Source organism: Callospermophilus lateralis, chromosome 16, assembly GCF_048772815.1.
Source record: "Callospermophilus lateralis isolate mCalLat2 chromosome 16, mCalLat2.hap1, whole genome shotgun sequence".
Lineage (NCBI taxonomy): Eukaryota > Metazoa > Chordata > Mammalia > Rodentia > Sciuridae > Callospermophilus > Callospermophilus lateralis.
Genome location: NC_135320.1, coordinates 31,107,124 through 31,129,539, shown reverse-complemented (window position 1 = coordinate 31,129,539; position 22,416 = coordinate 31,107,124). Strand labels below are relative to the sequence as shown.

The 22,416-nt window shown below is 34.1% G+C and overlaps 1 protein-coding gene across 2 annotated transcripts in view; it reads left to right on the top strand.

The window, feature by feature from the left end:
• Positions 1-22,081, top strand: part of Sdcbp (syndecan binding protein) — a 31,850-nt gene extending 9,769 nt beyond the window's left edge. Inside the window, exons 2-9 of one of the 2 annotated variants that reach the window (XM_076836338.2) lie at positions 6,742-6,807; positions 11,419-11,497; positions 13,342-13,451; positions 15,719-15,877; positions 16,808-16,983; positions 18,466-18,637; positions 19,398-19,489; positions 20,925-22,081. In XM_076836338.2, the coding sequence (XP_076692453.1) occupies positions 6,757-6,807; positions 11,419-11,497; positions 13,342-13,451; positions 15,719-15,877; positions 16,808-16,983; positions 18,466-18,637; positions 19,398-19,489; positions 20,925-20,979 (894 nt within the window). In that variant the 5' untranslated portion in view covers positions 6,742-6,756 and the 3' untranslated portion in view covers positions 20,980-22,081. Of the gene's footprint in view, positions 1-6,741; positions 6,808-11,418; positions 11,498-13,341; positions 13,452-15,715; positions 15,878-16,807; positions 16,984-18,465; positions 18,638-19,397; positions 19,490-20,924 lie in introns of both variants that reach the window. The other variant, XM_076836337.2, reaches the window with a different exon arrangement.
• Positions 22,082-22,416: the final 335 nt, after the last annotated feature.

Here is a 22,416-nt window from a genome sequence, read left to right as displayed (position 1 = left end):
ACTTTGTTTCTTAATAAAATGGTGAAAGTTAAAATCAACACATTTAAAGAAAACCTGTATCTAAGTGTTTTTGTGGACTACAGTACTGTTTATATGACTACAGTACTGTTTAAGTCCTATATTTTGTTTTTTTGTTGTTGTTGTTTTGTTTTGTTTTTTTTTGGTGTGTATACCAGGGATTGCACCCTGGGTTGTTTAACCACCAAGTCACATTCCCAGCCCTTTATATTTTTATTGTAAATTGCTTAGGGCCTTGCTAAATAGCAGAGGCTGGCCTTGCACTTGCAATCCTCCTGCCTCAGCCTCCCAAGCTTCTCAAGTTGCTGGGATTACAGGTGCACATCACCACACATGGCTGTTTTCCTTACTGATGTTCTGTCTGGATAGCTTATCCATTATTGAAAATATTATATTGAAATCTCCTACTATTATCCTCTTATTTCTCCTATTGGTTCTGTTAATATTGCTTCATGTTTCAGTGATCTGAGTCTGGGTGCATATGTAACTGTTCTTTATTCCTGATGAATGACATGGGGCATGGGGTTAGAAATGATGGTGAAATGTGATGATCATTACATTTCATCATTCTTAGCTCCAAAATGTGTTTGGTTCTTTGTTGATATTATCATTTTTCCTGAGGCACCTTTATGAGGGTAGGTTTGAATTCTTTGTGAAGCAATTTGTGTAACTCCACTTTTTAAAGACTGGTTCCTGAATAGTCTGTTCCTTTGATTTTGCCATGTTGTCCTGATTCCTTACGTGCCTCATAACTTTTTTGGGGGATTAAAACATGACAATCAGAGAGAAAGAGCCACGTCTACCAGGCTTTCTGTAATGATGCTATATAGAGAAAAATCTCCACTAATCATCCTGATTAGATTCTGGGTACTCACTGAACTCTTTCTGTGGATGCATCTTTTCTAGACTTTTATGTGTAAATTCTTAGAAGGATTTGTAGGTTTCCATTTTTATAGATCTTATAATCTTTTGCTCTTTTCTGATATCTCTCTGTGGTACCTCAAGTTCTCTGGAGCTGCTGCAAGCTACCCAGCTCAAGAAGTACTAGCCAGAACATCCTTTGAGCAGCTCTCCAAAGAGCTGAAATCATTCTAGTCTACCCCTTTGCCTCTGACACTAAGTAGAGGAAGACAAACTGTATCAGTTACTGTTTGATCAACCACAGGCCCTTTAGAACAGAAGCATGTCATTCAGCTCTTTGCTCTCAGTGGTTCCCATACATCTAGAGTATGCTGGCTCCCATTACAGGTCTGAGAACAGCATGACAGAAACCAGTCCCTTGGCAGTAAACTGAGAGGTTAAAACACTAGACAGTATGCTGACTCCTGTCACATGTTCCAACACAGGGGAAAGACAGAAACCAAACCTTTGGGCAGCCAGGTGAAAAATCAAAATACTGGATACACTCCCAACTTGGATTTCTCTAAGGGGAAGATGGAAATTGGTATGGTTTTTTCCTACTCATTCCATGCTGAGCCAGGTGAAGGGACTATGACACATACATGTCTAAACTGTCAATGTTCCAACCTAGTAACCTCTTCTATAAGTGCCTATATTCTGTTACAATAGATACCAGATCCTTGGGCATACCCTTGCAAATCCTGAATGTTGCATATATTTCAGTTTTCTCTTTCCCTCCCCAGGAAGAAACCAGGAGCAGGGTTTCCTCTCCACACCATGCCGAGCTAGGGAATGGTCTATAATGAGCAAATGCCATTAGTTTTCCTTCCATTGTCCAGGCAGCTACTTTAATGATTGCTCAGGGTCTAGGAGCCTCTCAACTATTTTCTGCAATTCTCACAAAGAGAATTTATGAATAAATTGTTGAGTCAGTATCTCCATGAGAAGGAAGTGCCTAGCACCCAACTTCATTTTTCTGCCTAGCTATATTCCCTGACTACAACCCCCAATAAAATGCTGAAAAGAAATAATATAACACAATTCTTAAGGGAAAAGTAAGATTTAGGTTTTTGAAAAAAAATACAAATTCTTGAGAGAGCACAAATACTACTTAATCATATTAATCCAGAAGAAAGAAATCAAATACCTTTTCTCTGTGTTCAAACATGAGTTCCCCTAGCAGACTTTCTCCTGAACACAATTTTTTTTTGGCAGGATCGGGGTACTGAGGATTGAACTCAGGGGCACTCAACCACTGAGCCACATCCCCAGCCCTATTTTGTGTTTTATTTAGAGACAGGGTCTCACAGAGTTGCTTAGTGCCTCACCTTTGCTGAGGCTGACTTTGAACTCACAATCCTCCTGCCTCAACCTCCCAAGCTGCTAGGGATTACAGGTATGTGCCACAGCACCCAGCATATAAACAAACTTTTTACTTTAAACTTTCAGCCATTTTATCAATAAAACAAAGTACATGACATAAATAAAATATAAAGCAAGCTGTAGTATCAACAACTACACTGAAAAGAATGTTATTTGGGAGTCTAGAACTATTTCTATTTTTGGTTCTACCATTGCCTAAGTATAAGATCTGACTGTCTTCATGAAAAATAAATTGAGGGGCTGGGGATGTGGCTCAAGCGGTAGCGCGCTCGCCTGGCATGCGTGGCCGGGGATCGATCCTTAGCACCACATACAAAGATGTTGTGTCCACCGAAAACTAAAAAAAAATAAATATTAAAAAAAGAAAAAGAAATTGGACCAACTTAATGAGTAGTTTTCTAACTTTTCTCCTCCATAAAAGTATCTCTTCAAACAAATTTAAGTATTATGAGCAACTCTATGGTTACTAATACTGAACAACTCAAGTCTAGAAAAGAAATAGGCTTCAAAATTTTTTTAAGCTATGACCAAAATTTTTAGTTTTGTAAAAACTTAGTTTCAGAGCCGTCTCTAAATAAAATACAAAATAAAGCTGATGATGTGGCTCAGTGGCCTAGTGCCCCTCAGTTCAATCACTGGTCCCCCAGCCACACAAACACACCGTACTGTTTAAAGACATTGAAAGAACATTTCTTCCAGCACAGCAGAATTATCAGATTTGAGTGTATTGAAATCATATGAAGCATCCTTTCTGATCACAATGAAATGAAACTAGAAGTCAGCAGAGGAAAATTGGAAAATTCACAAATGTGTGGAGATTAAGCATATTCCTGAACAAATTTTTTGGATTACAAAAAGGGGAACCAAAGATTTTGGGTTCAAACCCTAACACCACAGGTTGGGGACAAAGAGAAAATAACCAGAAAGAAAAGCAAATTATGTTTATTTGGTTTAAAGTTGACTTAAGGAATGAATTTATAAAGTAAAAGCATCAATTTACTAGATTAGAGAAGAAACGAGTAAAATAGAAAATAGAAGAAAAATTTACAAAACGTGAGTTTTTTTCCCCTAGAAATCATCAAATAAATAAACTTTTAGCTAGACTAAGAAGAAAGAAGACGCAAAATCAGAAATGAAAAAAGACATTCCAAATGATGCTATGGAATTAACAACACTTAAAAGAGGCTGTTAGGTGTTGACTCATTGAAAACCTAGTAGTAGATAAGTTGCCAAGAACACAGAGCACTTGCCAAGACTGAATTATAAAGAAATATAAAATCTGAAGAACCTTGCAGTGGTTTGAATGGGGTCTGTCCTAAAAGATTTATGTGTTGGAGACTTGTTTCTCAGTCTGGTGGTGTTAAAGAGGTGGTGGGATCTTTCAGAGTTGGGGCTCAGTCATTACTGGCCCCTGTATGTTGCTGGCTTCCCATCTTGCCGTGTAAGAGCTCTTTACTGTCAAGTGCTTTCCTATCATGATACCATCAGCTGTGAGGTGAGCCTCAACTAAGGTGAATCTGTGCCTGCCATCCCCCATCCTGGACTTTGAACATCTGAGACTATGAGCTAAAATCGCTATTCTTTATTTAGCCTCAGATGTTTTCTTATAATAGAAAACAGACTAATGAAGAGCAATATGAATAAGAAAATTGAATCTGTAAAATCCTCTTGACAAATAAAAATCCAGAACCAAATTCTTCAGTAGAGAAATCTAATGCCATTTAAAGAAGTGATATCAGTCCTGACACTCTTCAAAAAATGAAGAGGAGGCAAGCAATATTTCTATATTTGTTTTATAAGAGTGGCATTACCCTGATACCAAACTCAAATAACAACATCACAAGAAAAGAAAACTGCAGGTCATATAATTGTCAGTCATAGATGTAAAAAATCTCCAACAAAATACTAGCTAACCAAGTTAGTATACCAAAAGGATTCTACACCATGATAAAATGGGATTTATTCAAAATAATTGAAAGCATAAGTCAGAGGTGGACAAACTCTGCATAATTCTACTCACATGAATTTTTAAAGTAGTTAATAGAAACAGGAAGTAGAATGGTGATTATTACAGATGGGGGAGGGGAAATAGGGATTTGTTCTGTATGTGTAGTTAGTCATGCAAGATGCAATCATTCTAGAAAACTACACATTATGAATATAATTTTCAATGCTAAACACTTAAAAACTGTTAAAAGGGTGGATATTTTGTTATGTATATTTTGCTACTACTATAAAAGAACAAGAAAAAGGCCATCTGGATGGGACAGGAATAAGAGGAAAAGTGATCTCATTTCAAAACTACTTGATCTTATATATAGAACATCCTAATAAATCCACCCCCATAAAGAGTACTAGAGCTAATATTGTGTTCAGCACAGTTGTGTACAAGGTCAGTTTACAAAGTTAGATTTATTTCTTGCACTAGAAATGAACAGTCTAAAAATGAACTTAGGGCTGGAAGGATAGTTCAGTGGTGGAGTGCTTATCTGCATGTGTGAGGTCCTAGGTTCAATCCCTAGCACTACCAAAAGAAAAGATTAAGAAATCAAATTCATTAATAAGTATATATAGGAGGAAGCAGTTTACCAAAGAGAGTATAAGTAAAAGCAAATTAAAAGAGAATAAAGAAGATGTAAATACATAGGAATAACTTATTCATGGACATAAAACTTCTACAAAGTTAATGAAATCCCTGTGAAAATTTCTTTTTCCTTGGAAAGTGAACATATAGATCCTCATTCATAATGAATTGAAAGGACCCAAAATAACCAGAACAATATTGAAAAAGAATAAAATAGTAGGAGTCATACTTCCTAATTTCAAAAGTTAAGTACAAATGTACAGTAATCGAGACTGTGTGATATTGTTAAAAGGATAGACATATAGTTCAATGGGACAGAATTTAGAGTCCAGAAATAATAATATATTTATAGGACTGGGGCTGTAGCTCAATGGCAGAGCACTTACCTTGTATGTGTGAGGCATTGGGTTCTAACCTCAGCACCACAATACATAAATAAATAAATAAATAAATGGAAATAAAGGCATTCTGTCCATCTTTTTTTTTTTTTAAAGGAGTAACATTTATTCTTGGATAGTATTATTAATATTATAAGAGTCATTAACATATTTAGTTTATCCTTTCAAAATATTTTCTATGCAATTTTGCATGTATTTACAAAAATAGACTATACTGATATAAAATCATTTCAATCTATCAATTCAGTATTTTCTTTTTTAAATTTTTTATTCTAGTTTGTTATATATGACAGCGGAATGCATTACAATTCATTACATATTTAGAGCCTTTAAAAAATTAGGCATTTGATTTTAAACAAGTGTGCCAAAAAATTCAATAAAAGAAAAGTTTTCAAAAAATGGTGCTGGGACATTTTGATCCACTTAGAAAAGAAATTGGGTACCACTCAAGGGCACTAGACCACTGAGCTTCATCCCCAGCCCTGTTTTGTATTTTATTTATAGACAGGTTCTCATTGAGTTGCTTAGTGAAAATAGATCAAAGACTTAATTGTAAGAATGAAAGCTATCAGATTCTTAGAAGAAGAAAACAAACATAAGTCTTAATGACCAATAGTTTCTTAAGTAATTCATTTGAAGCCTATAGTAACCAAAAAGAAATATACATTTGACTTTTATCAAAGTTTAAAACTTTGTCAAAAAAGTTAAAAAACAGTTCGCAGGAAGAAAGTATTTACAGTTCCTATCTGATAGGGTTCTGTGATATAGTCAGAATGTTAGTCTTGCTTACCCAGCCCCCAGCTCATCTATTGCATCCTATAATGACCAAGGTGAAGGTAGAAACTTTGGGGGAGTGAGGATCTTGTGTGGGTTCTGCTTTCATGAATAGGATCAGTGCCCTTATGAAAAAGACAGTGTAGAGCTGCCTTGTCCTTCCCACTCTGTGCAAATTACATAGGAAATGGGGCCTCCCCAGACACCAGATCTGTGGGCATCTTGTCCTTGGACTTCATTGTCCATAACTGTGAGAAATAAATTTCTGTTTATAAGTAACCTCGTCCATAGTTTGTTGTTTTTGTAGTCTGAATGGATTAGGAGTAATGACTAGAATATAGGCAAAACTGTTAACTACTCAAAAAAAAAAAAAAAAAAAAAAAGAAAAAAGAAAAAAAAGAAAAAAAAAGAAAAAGAAAAAGAAAAATAATCCTGTTTAAAACCCAGAGGTAGTGGGGTTTAAATAAACATTTATGTATAGATAGAAGATGCAGAGATAGATAATAAGAATGCAAGTGGCCAGGCACATAAAAAGATAATCAGCATCATTAGTCATTAGGGAAATGCAAATCAAAAATTCAGATGTTTTTATTGTGTTAAACAGTTGTACATGTTCACATGTCTGTTGCTGGCTGTGCAGTGGTGTATTCTGTGACACTTGAAAAATAATTTTTTTTTCTTTAGGAAAATTCTACAAAAATGTCTCTCTATCCATCTCTTGAAGATTTGAAGGTGGACAAAGTAATTCAGGTATGTTTAAATACTTCTTAATTTTTTTTCTATACTGTAACATACATTCTACTTATTTGTGAAGCAAAGCTAGAAACATAACTAGTTGATGTATTTGTATATATTTTTATAATTCATAAAATTTTTTGTTCATTCCTGTTAATGGTAGACAAAAATGTCACAGAGAAACTAGTAATTCTTTTTCATTCCACTGTGAATTAATAGGTGTGGGATGTTATTTCTTTAAAATTTGACTTAAACTCTTCGAAGACAGCTTCTTTTTCAGACTAATGTTTAAACTACTACAACAAATTCAAGTTGATACAATGTACTCCAGCCTTTACATAATTACAGTTTTGTGTAAAATTGGTACATTTCTCTTTTGGGATCTTTATAATAATTCTAATCCTCCTATTTGAAATTAAAAAATATAGAAATAGTGAAGCACATGCTACTTTTAAAAGAGCAGTATTGTAAAAGTACAAGGGCATAGTGATTTCTTTCCTTCATGTATTAGCTTTGAATATAAATGCTTCTACTTATAAAGAAAATGTGGAGATGGGATCAGCTCTTGGTATTTTGGAAATATTTGATAATGTTTTTTAGCTGGAAACCATTTTGAACTCATCTGTTTATAGTTTGCTTTCTGTTTGATCTCTTATAAACTCAGACCTCTGTTCAGCTATGGTTTGTTATTTTAACTTGACAAGATAAACCACACTGTATTTATTACCCACATTATATTTATTAATACTCTAAATGATCTTTGTTTGGGGGGTACTGAGGATTGAACTCAAGGGCACTAGACCACTGAGCTTCATCCCCAGCCCTGTTTTGTATTTTATTTATAGACAGGTTCTCACTGAGTTGCTTAGTGCCTTGGTTTTTACTGAGGCTGGCTTTGAACTCATGAGCCTCCTGCCTCAGCCTCCCAAGCCACTGGGATTATAGGTGTGCACCATTGCACCCAGCTAAATAATTTTTTTAATATGATAATTATGAGGGGTTTCTTTTTGAATTGTTCACTGTTTGCAAACCCCTTATCCTACACTCATTTTACTTAAGTACTGACATTTTACTCTAAAATGAGATTTATCTTAATGATTGAATAATGATCAGAAAAAGTTTATTATGAAGATGTGAAAAGTCTTAAGCAAGCTGAAGAACGTAATCATTTTAGGTAAAATATTGGCCTTACTGGGGTAAAAGGAAAAAAGCAGAAGCAGTAACGTGTGACTGGGATTATTAACTTTGGGAATGGCTGAACTACAGGAACAGAGTCACTAGCAGTTATTTTCCATCTTAAATCCAGGGTGGGTATTAAAGTGTGGTTTGTAAACTTACAGTTCATCTGCCAGAGCTTTGATGCTTCTGAATTTTAGTTGGCTTATTCAGTCATCTTAAATGTTGTATCACTTCTTTAGTATTTTGGCAATGTTTTTTTAATGTAGTTTTTATTTCTACAAAGTTCACCTGAACAGTACTTTTTCTTTTAGAAAGCTTTTATATGTGAAAATACTTCACTTTCCAGAATAACACTAAGCCATTAATTAATGTGACATCAGTACATTATCTGATAAAGATTTTTAGGCAGATTTGAGACTAATCTTTGTTTTCACTTTTTTTTTTTTTTTGGTTAGCTTTTTATGGAACTTACAATTGGCTCTGAACAGAGGCTTTTGATTTTGAAAACAGCAGAAAAAGTCATTGATAATTGACAAGAATTGGATTGAAAAATAAAGAGGGATATAGTCTACATCAGGCAGATTTCTTTAAGGAGAAACAGGTTGCATGAATAATTCCGTTACAGGACTTTTTGTTAGATCAGAAAAATATTTGCTAAGTGATGGAGCCATGAGTAAGGAGGGAAACACGGTTCTTTTCTTCCCCCTGGATTAAAAAGTATTACTAATTTAGCCATTACAATCTTGGGCTGTGTTTTGGGTTTTTTTTTTTTTTTGCTTCATTTTCTAATATGGATTTGTTTTATTCTTGATAGTCCTGAAGGGGTATTGTAGAGGAGTGCAGTATTCTTTTTCTCATCTCCTGGCCTTTTATATCACAGCAAAACTCAATCATAGCAGTGAACTGGCAGTTCATATTTTATAAACTATTTTACAATAGCCATTAGGCTGTGGCTTTCAACATTGTATAATCCTAACAGGAGCTTGTGGTTCCTCATCCTATAAAAAATTAAGCTTTTAAGAAACAATGATGTAGAGAACCAGTGCTTTCATTTCCTGTTAATGGTGAGCAGGGTTTGACAGAAGAGACTCCACAAGTATGGATTCTTTCTACATGCTTTCTGTAAATGACAGAAAGAGCAGGCCCTGGCAGTAATTGCCTGGGGCACTGTCCCTCATGCACCCCTGTTTTTTTTTTTTTTTTCAGGTTTCAAGGTAAGTTTGAAATAATTTGCTACATTTAATGATTTCCTGTTTTTTATTCCCTTGTTTTATTTTTACTACAAATTACACGACTAGGTAATTTTATTTGCAGAGAACTTTCTATAAATTCTTAAGTGTTCTTTGGTAAGAAAAAATAATGAAAGAATAAAAAATAGTATAAAGAAAAGCAATATTTTTTAAATCCATAAACTATATTTTAGAGCAGTTTCAGGTTCCCATCAAAGTGGAACAAATGGCACAGTACATCCCTTGCTCCCACAAGTGTGCAATCTCTGTCACTCTGGACATGTGCACTTGAGTGGTACATTTTTTAACAGTTGATGAATCTCTACCATTATCACCCAAACTCCATAGTTTACTTTAGGGTTAATTCTTTTTATCTGCCATTTTCTATGGGCTTTGACAAGTATATAAAGACATTGTCATATACAGAATAGTTTCACTGCTCTGAAAATCTGTGTTCTGCTTCTTCATCCCTCTTCACAACCTTTAGCAACAACTAATCCTTTTACTTTCTGCCCAATTTTGCCTTTTTCAGAATGTCATATAGTTGACATAATGCAATATCTAGCCTTTTCACATTGGCTTCTTTCACTTAGTAATATATGTTTAAGTTTCTTCCCTGTCTTTTTTTTTTCCAGCTTGATAGTTCATTCTTTTTAGCAATGAGCAGTATTTTTTATTTCCTTACAGATGATTCAAGAAAATGGCTACTTGACTACTTTTAGTTGAAAGTTGGTAAAAGAACTTTGTAAGAATTCGGGGCTGAGGATGTGGCTCAAGCGGTAGCGCGCTTGCCTGGCATGCGTGCGGCCCGGGTTCGATCCTCAGCACCACATACAAACAAAGATGTTGTGTCCGCCAAAAAACTAAAAAATAAATATTAAAATTCTCTCTCTCTCTCTCTCTCTCTCTCTCTCTCTTTTTTAAAAGAACTTGGTAAGAATTCACTTTGAATTTGTGAATTGTCATAAGTAAAAGATTTTCATGCTGCATTTTGTTTCAATTTAGAATGTGTAATAAATTATAAAACATACTATAGGATGACTCAGTTATCTAAGTACAATATATGAGAACATTCACAATTCAGATGAATTTAGTACTATTCAAAGCATTGATTGACTGTACTTACTTACAATTCCATCTCTTAGCACCTTGAGACTACTTTTGGCATTGATTGCACATCTGGGTTGAGATAGTATAAACTTCATTTCTTATTTTGACACATTTTGAGCTAAATAGTAAGGGATAATTAGATTGGTCATACAACTTATTGCCAAACTTGTCTCTAAATGACATGATTATTGCAGAGAAAGTTCTTTCTGTAAAGGACAAAGTACTTCTATCTGTGGAATGTACTTTGTACTTATGACATAGGCTATGAATCGCTGAGACAGCATATTTGAGCATGAGTAGCATGGATAAATATCTGTTTAATGAAAATAATTCTGTGAGTGTTTTTAACATCATTCTTTTATGTTAGTGACAAAGTATGTTTTAGGTATTCCTATACTTGCTAAGTATAGATTATTTCAGTGAGACACACTAAAGTGGTAGAATAAATATTAGAAACATAATATGAAAATTTTAGTTGTTTTCTGATATGTGACTTATATGAATATGATAGAGCTTTTTTGCCTTATGCAGATAATTTAAATGATTTTATTTGGACTAATTAGTGAAAGAATGATAAAAATGTAAAATGGTTTGTCATCCATTTTTTGAAAATAGTAATTTATTAATTAATTTGTTGAAGTACTATGAAGTACTTTGTTATCAAGATATGTAGAATAGCCAGGGGTGATAGTGTACAGCTATGATTCCAGATACTTGGGAAGCTAAGGCAGAAGGATCTTACTTTCCAGACTGGACATCTTAGGGAGACCCTGTCTCAAAAAATAAAGTGCTGGGAGGTTTTTTATTGGTAGTGCATTTGCCTTGCATGTATGAGGCCCTGTATTCAATCTTAGTACTGGGGTGGTGGGACTCAGAAATAGATGTAAAATGATGCAATTCAATATTTATGATAACCTTAAAATATTCAGAGTATGAAATATGTTCTTGATTCAGATTTCCTTCGAAAAAATTTATTGCTGAAGTGTTTGAAATGAAATTTACTTAAAAACTTAAGATTTTAGTTTCTTTTTGGAAGTACTGGATTAAATAAGAATGTTAAGTAAGAATTTATGATGTGGTACTAGAATTTTCTTCTTTTCTTTTTCAGGCTCAAACTGCCTTTTCTGCAAACCCTGCCAACCCAGCAATTTTGTCAGAAGCTTCTGCTCCCATCTGTCAAGATGGAAGTAGGTTTATACTTTGGGTTTATTCTTTCAGCACAGAAGTACTTGTTAAGTGTAATCCAAGATTCTTTTTTTTTTTTCTTTTTGGATAGACTGTATAAAATTGGTGGTTAAAGTTCTAGTAGAAATAAAGAAAAATATTTATTAAAAAATAGCCCTTTATCTAATTAAGAGAATAAACTGTGACTCTGAAGATTTGTTTTATGACTTAAGTAAACTGATTTTAGTATGACTCATAAGTCTTTAATAAGATTAATTTATGAAAAAAACCTTACATGGGAACTATGGTTTTCTTCACTGCTGCTCTTGAACTTCATCAACTGTCTCCTGTCTTTGCTAGGGGAACTTATAAAATTTCCAGCTACCTACATTTTGGAATATTTCACAGGTTCAGGAGTATTTTAAATCTCCATATCCCGTCTTCTCCTTTTCCTTCACATTTTAGAGGGATTCAGGACAGAGTCTCTAAATAAGAGGACTTAAGATGCAAATCCAATGTTATATAAGTTCTTTGTGTACTGTCATCTTGTTTTATAACGATTTATAACATTTTTACTTTAGAATCCATTTTAAGTTACAAATAGATCATTTTAAAAAGAGCTTTTGAAAATAGTACACAACTGTTAAAAACTTTTAATATTATTAATCTAAAAATACTGTTTCTAGGGGCTGGAGTTGTGGCTCAGCAGTAGAGAGCTTGCCTAGCATGTGTAAGACCCTGAGTTTGATCCTTAGCACCACATAAAAATAAATAAATAAAATAAAGGTAGTGTGTCCAACTAAAAAATAAATATTTAAAAAAAATACTGTTTCTAGGATTTCATTGGAATGTGATTAACATTCTTAAAATGATATGGGATACTTTGAATTTTCTTTCTTAGTGTTATTAGTTGAGAAGATTCATTCCATAGTCATGTTTAGTGAATCAGTCACAAGAGTAGCTGGCTTGACAATAGACATTTTGATCATTTCTGAATTGGAGAAATCAGCCATACTCTTATACAATTCCTAATGAAATAGGTTTAAGAAACAGAAAAGGGAATATAATTTATTTGGAAAAATTGTTTTTACTCTTGAGTAGTCAGTCCTCTGTATCCTTGGGTTTTGTATCCACAGATTTATTCAGCCACACATTGAAAATAGAATTGCCAGTTGTGCATGTTTATAATCTCAGCAACTTGGGAGGCTGAGACAGGAGGACTGCAAGTATTCAGGGCCAGACTCAGCAACTTAGCAAGGCCCTGTGTCAAAAAAATAAAAAGGACTAGGGACATTGCCCAGTGACAAAGTGACCCTGGGTTCAATCTCCAGTACTAAAAGTAAATAATAACAAGTAAAAATTATATGTACTGAACATGTACAAAATTTTTTTCTTGTCATTATTCTCTAATAATCAGTAACTATTTATGTAGCATTGCATTATATTAACTAATACAAGTAATCTAGTGGTGATTTAACGTATATGAGAGGATATGCATAGGTTATATGTAAATATTACACCATTTTATATGAGGAACTTGAGGATCTACACATTTGGTTTTCTGTGCTGGGTCCTGAAACCAATCCCCCATGGATACTAAGGGATAACTGTCTTAGAAATCGAAGATTGATTCAGTTCAGATGTATTCATATTTTATGACTTTTATCTTACACATTTTTTATATTTTTCATTTTGAATCACAAAGATGGGGAAGTCCCCCTCCAAATTGCTACTTTATATTCTAAATTTTCTAACTTAAATATCATTTTTTAAATACAGGTAGAAGTCCTATGTAAATGGTAGTTTTAATTTTGAGTATTCTTTCAGTGCCTTTTCCTTCCTTCATTCATTCTTCTGTTTATATTAGATCTCTATCCTAAACTGTATCCGGAGCTCTCCCAATACATGGGCCTGAGTTTAAATGATGAAGAAATACGTGCAAATATGGCCATGGTCCCTGGAGCATCAGTTCAGGGGGTATGTATAATATAATTAATTTTGAATTTTGTGTCATAATTTTATACATAGATTTAAGCTCTCCTTTTTGTAACTAACTCACAAATTTATAACTTAAGCATTGACCAAGTCTCTTAAATTTTACACTTCCTTGTGGATATTACTTTTTGCATTATCTGCTTCCTGTTGTGTTGTTACCACTGTTTGGATTTATTAGGACTTAAAAATTCAGATGTTTGGAAAAAAATTCATATGCTTGGGGCTGGGGATGTAGTTCAGCGGTAGACTCTGTGCTCGCCTAGCACATGCGAGGCCCTGGGTTCGATCCTTGGCACCACATAAAAATAAACAAAATAAAGGTATTGTGTCCAATTAAAAATAAGTAAATAAAATACAATTAAAATAAATTTTAAAAATTCAGATGATTTTTACTAGTTCTTTGTCTTCTGCATTTATTCAGTTACTGAAACCTAGGTTCTGTCTCTCATATTTCTTGTGCTCATTTTATCCATTCCAGTTCTCCTATAACCATATTCAGGGTTTCTGGACTTCTAAACTAGACTATTACAGTAATATCTTACATTTCCTGTAGTAACTTATTTCAAACAATATTAAGATGCTGTTAGGTCAATTAATCTGAAGTACAGATCTGTCATATTTCTTTGCTCATAATCTCTTAATAGTCCTATACAATCCCAAACTCCATATAATTAGGCCCCAGATTCTGGGCTTCAACATATCTGGTGGTTATAAATATAGTAAAAAGATCATGACAGAATGCATGTCTGTCTTGTTGCCATAACCCTGGTGCTTAATACAGTACCTTGCATTTATTTAGCAAATATTTATTGAAAACTTGCTTGTGTTAGTCAGGGTCCAGTTGTGAAAATAAATTGTAGTAAGTTTTTATCAGAGATAATTTAAGAAATGAAGAATTGAAAAAGCAAAAATTGAATATAGGTGTAACTGCAGAAAGTTAGCTACTTCTGTCAGGACTGAGTAACATAGGGAAGAAGTTGGGATAAACAGAAGCTTAGGCAGAGAGCTCCACAGAGCTAGACTCAGATCTTAGAAGAGAGAACCCTGCTGAAGTATCATGCCTTCTGAAGGGTTGAAATGAGGCTGGTTCTGAGTGACAGTAATAGATACTGAAAATAGCTGTGTAGGTTAAGGGCCATGCTCAGGCAGTGCTGATAAAAATCAAAAGCAAACAGAAAATAGGCACTTTTCCCTCCAGTCTCTAGGGCCTCATGTGATGAAAGGGAACCCAAAACATTCTGATAAAGGAAAATGTAACTTCAACAATTCAGGCCCCAGCACCATCAAATAAAGAATAGAAGAGTGCATTTGGAGCTTTTTGACAGTAGCTTAATACCAGGGTATATTCACATACTTGTAGAAATATTTGAACTTTATATGACAATAACAACGTTGTATTTTATTCTTAAAAGGTGCAGTTCACCTTCATAAAACCAAGATTCAGCAAAGTTTTTTTTTCCATAAAGTGTCCCATAATCATCTTAGTCTTTAATAATCACTTATGATCTGTCACATATTTTGTATTTTATTTAGAGTCAGGGTCTCAGTTGCTTAGCACCTTGCTCTTATGGAGGCTGGCTTTGAACTCAATCCTCCTGTCTCAGTCTTCCGAGCTGCTGGGACTGCTGGGGTTACAGGTGTGCGCCACTGTGCCCAGCTTGTTTACAACTTTTAAAAATATAAAAATCATTTTTAACTCTGGATTATGTAAAAATCAACCAGGTATCTCTGATAAAAATGAAGTGGCTTCCACATAAAAATACCTTCTGAAAAATGTCTCTCAAAAGCATAGCATGGCCTTTAAGTTTGAGGAAAATATATTTGAAATGAAGACAAATAAAAATAGAGTTGCTTTTTGAGAGGGATACATTCTAAGAAATGATTTGTTAGTTGATTTCATCATTGTGAAGATGTGGAGTGTACTTGCCCAAACTGAGATGGCCATGTAATCAATAGGCCATAACTTATGAGAGTATTTTCATTGGTGGTCTGTTGTTGAGTTAAATGTCAGTATGCAGCAAATGATGGTATGCATGAAATAAGTGCCAGTGAATTTGAAAAGGCACAAAAAAGGGAATTAGTAAGTAAATACTAGTGTCATTTTTTGCAGAAGTCAGACTTTATCTGAAAGAAATTATTTATGGATTAATTTTTGGAAAAGCACAATTGAGTTACTTTCCAGGTATTTTAATTTTTTTTCAGGACATTGTTTCTAAATATTGACACATTCTATATGTTTTTGTCAGCAGTTGGTAGCAAGACCTTCCAGTATGAATTATATGGTGGCTCCTGTAACGGGTAATGATGTTGGAATTCGTAGAGCAGAGATTAAACAAGGGATTCGTGAAGTCATTTTGTGTAAGGATCAAGATGGAAAAATTGGGCTTAGGCTTAAATCAATAGATAATGTAAGTACTTTAATATCTATTTTAGTTTATCTAAATAGCTTATAAAATATTAAGTGATTAATAGTAAAATAATTTGAAATAGAAATGTTTTAGTTGTAATGATGCATCTATAACTGAGAATATTATAAATATTAACTTGTTTAATCGGAGATGCCCTATTTTGAGAAGGCAGACTAGGAACTTGCAAGAATATTACTTTGAATGATGTTTTTTTTTTTTTCTTAGTACTCACCAGACTACTTATTATAAACTATTAAACTATGTTATGTATGTATAATATAATAGAAGAACATTCTGGGATTGAAATAGGGTGACATATATGAAAGTTAAGAAAAAAACTGATCTGTGAGAACATACATTCATTTTTTAAAAAACATTTTTAAAGTAAATTATGATGTGAGATGATTTTGAGGGTTGTTATTTCTGCCCTTGAAATTCAAATTTAATAGGTCATTTTCTGAGCATGTTTCTAATTAGGGCAATCACTATTTTAATAAAGTAGTAATAAAACAATTATTTCTCACCATACTGAAGACATGAAACAGGGTTACTCTCTGAGGAACATTTTAGAATTTGTTAAGGACATGTTGGGTCTTTATCCTGATTTATAGTTTTGGCCATTACTTTATTGGATTTAGTGTCAAGTCTTAAGTCTCATCAGCTTGCTAAATCCAGCTTTTGCACATACAAAAATAAGGCTAACCTTGGCAGGAAACCCCATTCCTGCCTGAAAATCCAGAGGGTTGAGGGTATTTGATTTCTTCATGCTCATAGCTCATTGAAGACCTGTCAGTGTGCTTGATTTAAAGGAGTTAACATGGCACATTATACTCATAGTTTTTCTTTTCTTGTTTTCCTTTTTCTTGGTTTTGATGGGAGATTTCTAACCAGCACTTTCAAATCATGACCACTTATTTTCTTATTGTTTAGGGTATATTTGTTCAGCTAGTCCAGGCTAATTCTCCAGCCTCATTAGTTGGTCTGAGATTTGGGGACCAGGTGCTGCAGATCAATGGTGAAAACTGTGCAGGCTGGAGCTCTGATAAAGCACACAAGGTGCTCAAACAGGCTTTTGGAGAGAAGATTACTATGACCATTCGTGATAGGTAAGCTATTGATAAACAGTTCAAATGGAAATTCAGGACTAGTTTTCCATTTTTTGGGCTTTCAGGATTCTGTAAATATAGTGTTGGAGAAAATAATCAAATGTTATTGATAAGCCTTAGGATCTTGAAGTTGTTTGGTGCAGATTTTTCTTACATAGTCTGATTTTTTAAAAGTAAAATTCTGATTTTGCATATACACCTTATTTCAGAGTTTATAGGTGTCACGAGGGTCGGAGTCTACTTAGAACTCCAGAAGTTTATGAGTTTTGAAAACCAAATCTGGCCTTTTAGGTGATTATGAAGCTCTAGTTGTCAAGAGGATAAAACATTTGGTAGTGCTTTAGTTCAGTTATAACTCTTAAATATTAAGCACATGATACTGAGCCTCCCTTTATCTTATTTGCCAGTCCCCACAAGTGTGAAGGGTGGAATTATATCACGTTGTTACAATAAATTTGTGAATTTTTGTTTATCTCAGTTTAACTTCTATTTTCTCTATAACTGTTTCTAATTTCTAATATATTTTAGATATTTATTAAGCATTTTTATAGATGAAGGTTATTTTTTCTGTATATCTAAACATAGTTTTACCAACAGGAAGATGTGACTTTTGAATTTTATAATGTAAGCACAGGTTGATTTATGATAGCAGGGTTTTAGAGATGTGAGCAAGTATAACTGATATGACAGCTTCTAAGAGCACACACTGACTGTTTCTTTATATAACTGTGTGCCTTCTTTTCCAAATGGGGCTTGAGGAAATCTTACTGCTTTTGTAGGTCTTCTAAAATAGAGCAAAATAAAGCAACAACAAAAACACCCATTTTTCTATAAAATTTTCAAACTTAAGATGTGAGAAATACTATAAAAGGTTTAAAATTTTTTTTAATGTTTCTTGAGTTAGATAGGCTTTAATAAATAGTAAAAGTTAATAAAAGAAAAAATTCAATTTTAGCTCTTGATTCAGGTTAAAAAATTCAAGCCTCATTGCTAATGCAAAAGTATTATGAATTTTAAAGGGAAAAGCTATTGTTGAACAGCAAGAAGCATTTTGTTCACTTGTCTTTGATACTAGACAGGATTTCCTTCTTCAGATAAACCAAATCATAATGAAGATATTTTTGAAAGCATTTTACACAAATTACAGTGCATGTACAACATCAGAGTCATAATTGGTTTTTTGCTGGAAACACTTAATATTTATTATAACTAACTATCCAATAGGATGGAATTTATGGTTATATGAATTCCATTAAATGTATACCTTAGTATTAAATTTTTTAATTGATTTTTTTAAAAAAACAAACAGTGGAATGCATTGCAATTCTTATTACATGCATACAGCACAATTTTTCATATCTCTGGTTGTATATAAAGTATGTTGACACCAATTCGTGTCTTCATACATGTACTTTGAATAATGATGTCTATCACAGTCCATCAGTATAAAATTTTAATTGAAATTGTCCATTTTGTTTGCAGGCCCTTTGAACGCACAATTACCATGCACAAGGATAGTACTGGACATGTTGGTTTTATCTTTAAAAATGGAAAAATAACATCCATAGTGAAAGATAGTTCTGCAGCCAGAAATGGTCTTCTCACTGAACATAACATCTGTGAAATCAATGGGCAGAATGTCATTGGCTTGAAGGTGAGGAATAGTAGTCCTTCTGTGTGTTCCTGCTGCAGTTTTATTTTAGAAGACTTCTTTTTCCTTTGATCATTTAGGTAGTGCTGTTTTATATTGACCTCCAAAATACAGAAACTTGGGAGGTGCAAGGTGTAGGAACTGGGGCTGTGGTCTGGCCTGGACCCAGCTAGCTGTGTTTACAAAAATTCTCTGAAATGTTACCTAGAATCTTCTTTCCTGTGTACAGAAGGGGTTGGACTAGATGATCCCTGAAGTTATTTGAGTTAAAATTCTGTTGAGACTTGGGCAGTGAAAATTTTGACAACATTTAAATGATTGGTTTGGCCACCTTTTCAATCCAAGAATTTATGAAGTGAGTAATAATTTTCATCCATATTAGGACCTTTTTTAAAAAAGCTTTTCTTTTTTTACAAATCTTCTATCTTAAGTTGTAAAGGTTTTAAGACCTTATTTCATAAATTATAGAATACACAGTTAACAGGATACTGTATTATATATGGAAAAATTATTCATTTGTAAATAATAAAAAGATGTTCTTATTCAGTATGTTCAGCTCAGTTAACTGATTTTGTTACCAGCTGTAAAATTGTGTTGTATAGAATTAAATTTGGCAAGGAAAGCTTAAAAAGTCTAGAAATACCAAGGGTCAGGATTTGGGAGATACTAGTAAAACACAACACAATGTATATTATGTATTTCTTTATCAAGAATATTAAATAAAGTTCTAGTGAAATTAACTTTCATTATATATTTTCTTCAGGACTCTCAAATTGCAGACATACTGTCAACATCAGGAACTGTGGTTACCATCACAATCATGCCTGCTTTTATCTTTGAGCACATTATTAAACGGTAAGTACACAAATTCTTCAGCTTAACATATATAGATGTGTGACTTTATACAAGTACCATATTTTAATTTCCAAACCTTTGGTTCTTTTACCTTAAAGATGACCTTGGTATTTATTTAGAAATTTGAAATACATTACTTAAATCAGAGGAACTGTTTGGTAAGGCCCCTTGCAACTTCCCAAGTATGAAATAAAATTCACTGTACCCTTGATAAATTTTAACAGTGCCTAATAAAGGGTTTTCAAAAAGAGGTAACTTGCTTTCAATTTGTAGTATAAATGACTACAGTAGCACTATGCCTATAGTTCCTTTGCTCAGTAGAAATCTAGTCATGTTGGTTTGTTGTGGTGAGTTTTTACTTTTATTGGATGTTAAGAATAATAGTTTCAGCTAGGCATGGTGTGATGCCTATAATCCCAGCTACTTGGAAGCTGAGGCAGGAAAATCAAGTTAAGAAGCCAGTCTCAGCAACCCAGGAGACTGAGACCCTCTCTCAAAAATAAAATTTAAAAGGAGTGGGTAGTGTAGCTCAGAGGTTGAGTGCTTGCCTAGCATGTGCAAGGCCCTGGATTCAGTCCCCAGTACTGCATACAAAAATTACAGAGTAACTGTTCTCTCTAGCATCTCAAGTAGAGAGAGGTGTGTGGTTCTGCTATGTGTCCTCGGGACAGGATTGGGAAGCTCAGTGTAAAAAATTGAATAGGGCTACTTTCACTAGCACTTTTCAAATCTGAGCTTCTATCATAACTGTTTTTGCCAAGCCAACTTCAGAATTTCTATCATGCATGTGGAAATGAGATTTTACAAATTCATTAACATGACCTTTGTAATGAAATTTTTTATGTGGTTCTGGGTAGACTGCACAGCTTCCCTATCTTAGAGAAGAATTACTTTCAAGACTAATTTTTCTAGAGTTCTCTTTTTTCTTTTTTTGTTGGGGGTAGGATACTGGGGATTGACCTCAGGGCAATTGGACCACTGAGCCACAACCCCAGCGTATTTTATTGAGAGACAGGGTCTTACTGAGTTGCCTTGCTTTTGCTGAGGCTGGCGATCCTCCTGTCTTAGCCTCGTGAGCTGCTGGGATTATAGGCATGTGCCACTGAGCCTGCCTAGAGCTCTTTTTCTTAAACTATTTCTTCCCCACTTCCTCTCCAACTTGTTATGACCTTATCTTTTTAAAAATCATCATCCTTAGCATTACAAGGACTTACTTAGATCTCAATTTGTCTAGCCAAGATAGATAGCCTTTCATGCTGTTTTCCATCAACAAAATTATCAAGAGACTTAGATCTGAGCTCATTTGGAAGAACTTTCCCAATTTCCTCATCTAATGATAATTGGAGCTCAATTTTAATTGGGGTTTTTCTTGAATTTAACATAGCATTAAAAAAAAAAAAAAGCTCCATGTGTAATAAAAGTGACTCTTTTGTAGGATGGCGCCAAGCATCGTGAAAAGCCTGATGGATCACACCATTCCTGAGGTTTAAGTCACAGCACAGTGTAAACACAGCTGAACTTCTCCAGTTTCCTTCTTCGGCAACTTCTGCATTATGCACATGAAGCTTTCCTGGAGCCAGGGAGCATATGCTGCATGAGGACCTTTCTGTACATCATGGCTGGGAACCTTACTGTTGCATCTGATACTTTCTTCAGATTTCAAGATAGTTGTAGCCTTATCCTGGTTTTACAGATGTGAAACTTTCAAAAGATTTATTGACTTTCCTAGAATAGTTTCTCTACTGGAAACCTGATGCTTTTATAAGCCATTGTGATTAGGATGACTGATACAAGTTTAGTGTTGTGTGAGAAGCAGTCACTTTTCTTCTAGATAATGCATAGTGCTGTTCATGTTTCTTTAGTTGTATGGTGTATTTACATTATTAACATGTTACCATAGTATATTTAGGATGATTGCCTTTGATAGTTTAAGTTCTGTGTGTGTGTGTGTGTGTGTGTGTGTGTGTGTGACCAATTAAGTAACACTGATTTCATTCCATGTAAGCATTACAGTGTATGTAGGTTGCAAGAGATTATAATGATTGTTATTAAATTTTAACTACCTTCACTTAATAATGCTTAAACTGTCGCCTTAACTGTGTTAAGCATCTAGAATAAAAGCCAAAATATAATTATCGCTGCCTTTCTAAAACCCCAAACGTAGTTGTATATTAAACTGAAATGTACACTAGCCCATAACAATTTAATGGTACTTACTGAGCTATGGCATAGCTGCTTAGCTGTATTTGAGATTTTCTAGTCATTGCATAATGGAAATTTCTTTCTTCTAAAATTTGCCAGTATCACTTTCTGAAAAACAAATCGCTATATATTTAATGTAAAAAATTCTTAACGCTAAACAGGATAAACTTTGGACTCCTTTTTTTCATTTGTGGATTAAGTAAGATAATACTTAATTTTGGCATTTGAATCTTAATTTTATGTAACCTAGCTACTTCAGAATGCTCTTAGAATGTTTTCCTAGTAATTTGTTGTCCCCTGACTCCTTCCTGAAAACAAAATGGCAGTGACACTTATCCTTTTTTCTTTTTGATTTATATCCTGTTTTAATTAAATATGCATAAAGTTAAACTTTAGTCTCTTATTGCATCATTTGGAACTTTTGTCAGTTGTCACACTTGTGCATGGCCTTGATGGGCACGTGAAATCTGCTTCCAACTATGGAAGGCAGGGCACTGCTCTCCATGAGCAGCTGACATCCAGAAGTGTTGAGAACCCCTCAGATCTGAAAGGCTGTGAGTGTTGAAGCTCCTGCCCTAGAGTTTGCAGTCTGAGGGACGGGTTCGCCCTGTGCACTCAGGCTGTACAGCAGGAACTTGATGAGGCTGTTGATGCTCCCTACCAACACCACAAATCGTGTGTGTGTGTGTGTGTGTGTGTCTGTGTGTGTATTTGATATTTGTTAC